The sequence below is a fragment of the Geotrypetes seraphini genome, chromosome 7 (genome assembly GCF_902459505.1).
Source record: "Geotrypetes seraphini chromosome 7, aGeoSer1.1, whole genome shotgun sequence".
NCBI classification, from domain to species: Eukaryota; Metazoa; Chordata; class Amphibia; order Gymnophiona; family Dermophiidae; genus Geotrypetes; species Geotrypetes seraphini.
In genome coordinates, this window is record NC_047090.1 from 32,865,758 (window position 1) to 32,872,050 (window position 6,293).

At 44.9% G+C, this 6,293-nt stretch overlaps 1 protein-coding gene across 1 annotated transcript; it reads left to right on the forward strand.

Annotated features, from left to right (window-relative positions):
* The first annotated feature begins 618 nt into the window (after nucleotides 1-618).
* On the forward strand, nucleotides 619-6,092 carry DUSP6 (dual specificity phosphatase 6). The gene is made up of 3 exons (XM_033952637.1): nucleotides 619-1,242; nucleotides 2,821-3,255; nucleotides 4,844-6,092. The coding sequence occupies exons 1-3, from the start codon at nucleotides 852-854 to the stop codon at nucleotides 5,149-5,151; spliced, it is 1,134 nt and encodes a 377-aa protein (XP_033808528.1). The 5' UTR covers nucleotides 619-851; the 3' UTR covers nucleotides 5,152-6,092.
* The last annotated feature ends 201 nt before the right edge of the window (nucleotides 6,093-6,293 follow it).

A 6,293-nucleotide genomic window follows, 5' to 3' on the forward strand; every position in this document is an offset into this window, starting at 1 on the left:
TCATATTTAGCTCATAATGACCTGATCTGGCTTTGACTTCCAACACATTAAATTAGTCCAATATTCTTATTTTCCATGTGTTTTGTTTGACTTTTATTTCTTAACCTTTCATACGGGCTAGCAAAACCCGGGAATGGATCTTGCCTTTCACCTGTGTTTGACTGAAGATCTAGCTCATTTCCTCGCCACAGAAAAGGCACCTTCTTAGGCTGCAATCGGCACGCGTAGGAAACGGAATTTCTAAATCGGGCTATTAAAGATCCCTTGAGCCACAGATGAGGGCTTTGGTTCCCCGGTAATTGCAGCCTTTGTCTTAGCAGGAGGAAACAGGGGAGCGGGAACTGCGCCCCCCCCCTCCCAGTTTGCACCCGGCTGATCCGGAGCGGAAATTCCTTTCCGATTTTGTGAATGACAGAGCTCGTTAACAATTCACGAGCACGGCCTGTTCCAGCCGGCCCGTCGCCGCGGCAACGGCCGTTCCGGGCGCCCTGATTGGTCGGCCCGGCGAATGTCTCCATTGAGACGTTCCATCCATTGAAAGGGGGGGGCTGCCCCTGCGCGCGGGGCTGGTTAAAAGGCAACATTGATCAGTCGGAGCCCTTCAATGCTCACTGAGAGCCGGAGGAGGAGGGAGGGTGGAGCCGGGCGAGGACACGTGCGTGGAGCGGCGCGAGGAAAGGGGAGGGGGGTGGGAGCAGCAACTCGTTTCCTTACGAGTCGGACGAGAAAGAACTGGGCGCGAGGCGACCGCCTGGATTGCGGCGCGTGCATTCAAAGAGGCAGGATCCCGCGCGCGCCGGCGCTGCTGCTTTCTCCGCGCCTCGCGCTGCCCTCCTCCATTCCTTTCCCCGATGCTCGAGAAGTTCGGCCCCGCTTCGCACATGGCGGTCGGCAAGACGGTGGCGTGGCTGAAGGAGCAGCTGGAGCTGGGCAACGAGCGCCTGCTGCTCATGGACTGCCGCCCGCAGGAACTCTACGAGTCGTCGCACGTCGAGTCGGCCATCAGCGTGGCCATCCCGGGCATCATGCTGCGGCGGCTGCGCAAGGGCAACCTGCCCCTCAAGGCGCTCTTCCCCGGCGGGCAGGACCGCGAGCGGCTGGCCGGCCGCTGCTGCAGCGACACGCTGCTCCTCTACGACGAGGGCGGCGGCGACTGGAACGAGAACGCGGGCGGAGACTCGGTGCTGGGGCTGCTGATGAGGAGGCTGAAGGACGAGGGCTGCGAAGCGTTCTACCTGGAAGGTGAGTTCGGGGGGGCTTCCGATCTGGGTGCCCTGATTCTGGGCTTGGCGGCAGAATTGATTCCCCCCCCCCTTCCCGGTACTCTAAAGGGGTGAATTTGGGGTACACACTCTCCTTTCTGTAGTTAGCGGCAGAATTGACCCCCCCCCTTCCCTGTACTCTAAAGGGGTGAATTCGGGGTGCACGCTCTCCTTTCTACACTTGGTGGCAGAATTGCCCCCCCCCCCTCCACCTTCCCGGTACTCTAAAGGGTGAATTTGAGGTACATAATATACGGGGGTGCACACTCTCTTCTCTGCACTTTCTTGGATTTCAAGAGCAAGGCGAGTTATTTAATGATCATAAGCATCGTTTCTTGCCCTTGAAATTTTTTTTTTTTTTGCAAGTTTTCTAACTAAGTGGTGGCAAGAAAAGTCCACAGAGAGTATCTGCTTGCGCATTGCTTATAAAACTAGTACGGTTTTCTACTCTCAATTTAAAAATTCTGCACAATTCGAACTTTCATCCTTAATTTGCTAGAATAAGAACCCAAGAATTGCCTTACTGAAACGGACCGACCGTCCATCAAGCCCAGTATCCTATTTCCAACAGTAGTGAAATCAGTTAGTTTAATGGGGGTTAAAAAAAAAAAAAAGTGTGGATAATTTCCTAAAAGAGAAAATCCATAGGGCGTTATTGAGATGGTTTGGGGAAAATCCACTGCTTATTCTTAAGATAAGCAACATAGAATCTGTTTTACTACTTGAGATCTAGCTAGGTGCTTGGGACCTGGTTTTTTTTGCCACTGTTGGAAACAGGATACTGGGCTTGATGGACCTTCCGTCTGTCCTAGTATGGGTTAAAAGTATCTAGCTAACAGATTTTATGCTGCTTATCCTAGGCCAGGGGTGTCTAACTCCGGTCCTCGAGGCCCGCAATCCAGTCGGGTTTTCAGGATTTCCCCAATGAATATGCATGAGATCTATGTGCATGCACTGCTTTCAATGCATATTCATTGGGGAAATCCTGAAAACCCGACTGGATTGCGGCCCTCGAGGACCGACATTGGACACCCCTGTCCTAGGCATAAGAAGTGGATTTCCCCAAGTCATCTCAAGAATGGCCTGTGGATTTCTCTTTTAGGAAATTATCCAAGCCTTTTTTTTTTTTTTAACTGCTCCGTGTGCAGTGTATGGCTTTATAATCGCATTTGATTTTTCATATCGGTTCCTAGCAATGAGGCTGTGAAATATTGTAAAAATATCCGATTAGTAATGGCTTACTAGCCATTGCTTACGCCTGCAGGGGTGTCCAATGTCGGTCCTCGAGGGCCGCAATCCAGTCGGGTTTTCAGGATTTCCCCAATGAATATGCATGAGATCTATTTGCATGCACTGCTTTTCATTGTATGCTAATAGATCTCATGCATGTTCATTGGGGAAATCCTGAAAACCCGACTGGATTGCGGCCCTCGAGGACCGACATTGGACACCCCTGGCTTACGGGTTCAGGTATATTTGATTGCCAAATGTTGCTTTTTAATGCACAAGGACAATCTGAAAAAGTTAGTTAAAATGATCTATTTTCTTCTCTTGGCAGGTGGATTCAACAAGTTCCAGGCTGAGTTCCCAGTGCATTGCGAGACGAATCTGGACAGCTCATGTAGCAGTAGTTCCCCGCCAGTACTGGGTTTGGGAGGCCTCCGGATCAGCAGCTCCGATTCCTGCTCGGACATTGAATCTGACCTTGACAGGGACCCCAACAGTGCCACCGACTCGGACAGCAGCCCTTTGTCCAATAACCAGCCTTCTTTCCCGGTTGAGATTTTACCCAATCTTTACTTGGGCTGTGCCAAGGATTCCACCAACTTGGATGTTTTGGAAGAGTTTGGTATTAAGTACATTCTGAACGTCACCCCGAATTTGCCTAATCTGTTTGAGAATGCAGGCGAGTTCAGATACAAGCAAATTCCCATCTCTGACCACTGGAGCCAAAACTTGTCTCAGTTCTTTCCCGAGGCAATCTCTTTCATAGGTAAGAAATAAGAATGTAATCCTGACTTTTGCAATGTTTGAACTAACTTTTTTGTGTGTGTTAAACCGATTTGAGGAAATGTTTTCCATATGTCATGACTTTACTCTCAGTGCCTTTGCTCATACAAAGCTTACATTAAAATGTACTTTCTCTCTATCAGTTGCAGTTTTGTAATTTATATTAATAGTAACTTTTTTTTGAGGGGGGTATTTATATGGGTAATACTACAGTACTAAACTTTCCTTCACGTGGAAAAAGTGTACTTCCCTCTTCAGGGGTATTTGAAGTGGCTTTAATACTTAATTGTTCAGCCTCTCTGACCTCTGGTCCCTGTAACTACAGAGGGAGGCAGTAACCTGAACACAGCCGGAAGAAGCTTGGGCTAGAAGCCACAGAGAAACTAATCTCCAGGCATTGTTATACATTTCCTATTACAAAGGAACCATTTTCAAGCAGTGTTGACATCCTGTTTCTTCTAATGGGCTGTCTCCATCACTTCCCCCTCTCACAATGCTTCAATAGTTCCATTGTTCAAGGCAGAACAGCCAGACAAGAATTTAAAGCCTTTTTTTGCAGTCTTGCCTGAATGCTTAAAATATTATCCCTTGGATTGTTTCATTTGGTCTGGTTTAATGGAGGGAGAAGGGAGGGTGAGTACTGGGGTCTAAATGATTTAGGTTAGAATCTAGGCACTGTTTTTTGTTGTTGTTTTTTTTTAATAGTAACTAAATATTGCTTTGGCTTTCCTGCTTTTCAAAAAAAAAAGTGCAGAAGTATATTAGACTTTTTTTTTTTTTTTTAATAGACAGTGTGGTGTCTAGCTTGTTTAGCTAATATTTATTTGGAAGTAGCTTGCATCTTTTTTCATAGTGGCTCAAGGCAAATTATTCAGTATATATATATATAGTGAGTATATTGTCGCATCTAACTGCACAGAGGTGTGCATATATTAGAAATTCAATCCTTATTAATGCAATCCTTATGTCGGTGGAGGAGGTCCTAGCGTCAATACATAAGAATACAAGTTGCCATACTGGTCCATCAAGCCCAGTATCCTGTATCCAACAGTGGCTAACCCAGGTCACAAGTACCTGGCAAGATCCCAAACAGTAAAACAGATTTTATGCTGCTTATCCTAAATACTGTATAAGCAATGGATTTCCCCAAGTCCATCTGAATAGCTTATGGACTCTTAGGAAGTTATCTAAACCTTTTTTTAAACCTGCTAAGCTAATTGTTTTCACCATTGTCTGCAATGAATTCCAGAGTTTAATTACACATTGCATGAATACATTTTCTCTGGTATGTTTAAATCTATTACTTAGTAGTTTGAATGCCCCCTGGTCCTAGTTTTTTGGAAAGAGTAAACAAGCAATTCACATCTATCCACTCCGCTCAGTATATTTTATAGACCTCTATCTCCCATGAGCCCTTTCTTCTCCAAGTTGAGCCCTAGCCATATTAGCCTTTCCTTACCAAGGTTGAGAACAGTTGACATTGAACTGTTAATGAATTTTTGCTGCATGAAATATTGGCTTGGAAATGACTTGAGTACGTGTTAACCGCTCTTTCTTGCTTCCTTTGCTAGATGAAGCTCGGGGCAAGAGCTGTGGTGTCTTGGTGCACTGTTTGGCAGGGATCAGCCGATCAGTCACAGTTACCGTTGCATATCTCATGCAGAAACTCAACTTGTCCATGAACGACGCCTACGATATCGTTAAGATGAAGAAATCTAACATATCTCCAAACTTCAACTTTATGGGTCAGTTACTTGACTTTGAGAGGACTTTGGGACTTAGCAGCCCATGTGATAATCGGGTGCCTAGCCAACAGCTTTATTTCACCACACCGGCTAACCAAAATGTCTTTCAAGTGGATTCTCTACAGTCCACGTGAAATCCACTCTTTGCATTTCCTTCGTTGTGATCATTCCTGAGATTATTGCTTGAATACTGTCAAGAGTTGCTTTGACAAAAGTGTTCGGAACTGGAGCAACACAATGCCTCTTGGCATCCTGGAAGAAAAGATTAACCTGTGAAGTCTGGCTGTGATAAGAAAATTGAGTTTGGATCTCCCAGCAATGCATCTGGAAATAAGACATTTGCGATGACTTAGGATGGATGTGGGCAGTGACTGAACTTTTCAAAGAACTGGGGTTTTAACTGGACAGTATGCAAACATATTATGTAGGTGGCCAGAAGTTACTACCTTGTCCTCTGTTTGGCTGAGTAACTTTTAACTGTCTTCTGTGAAGACCGACTGCTTCTTTGGCTCGGAAGTTGCAAAGCCATTGATGCATTTGAAGTACTTGTTAGCAGAGTAATTCGTGATTCTTGATCTGTAGCACTCATTTCAAGTTTCTGAAGGAACAATAGAACTTATTTTGTAAGATTCTGCTGGTTTTCTAGAAAACAGTGCTGGAATGATTATCATGACGGAAGGGTATATGGACAAGATGCAGTTATGAATTTCTTGCTTGGGTAGTTCCTGAATTTTCCTAAGCCTTGTATATATCCTCTTAAACTTGAAAATTTATCAGTCTGTTTGACCCAAATGTATTCTGTTCACTCTTTTCTTCACGCTTTCCTTGATGACTTATTACCTCTGTACAAACTTCAGGGAGCTTCACCTCAAATGCAATATTTTTTGTGTTCTTGTATAATTCAACTGGAAGTATGTGTGACCTTTTGTGTATGCAATGTGCGCAGAATGAGCTGCATCTGAATGCCAATGAGGGGACCTTATTGCTCCCTGCTACTCCTGGTGAGAGAGGCTGAAAATTTATAAGAATGTAAATCCTTAAATTATTAATAAATAACTATTTTGGCAAGTCTGGACTTGGCTTTTGAGTGACTTTGTCAACTGAGATATCACTAAAATGGTTCAACCTTACTATTTTTTTTTAATTTGTACCCACATGTCAAAGGAATCTTAAATACTCAGTATTTCTGTACTTTGAAGTTCAGGAATGTTTCAAAGAGTTAGTTCCAACTAACTTTGCAATGCATAGTTCAGGGGTGGGCAAACTTTTTGACTCG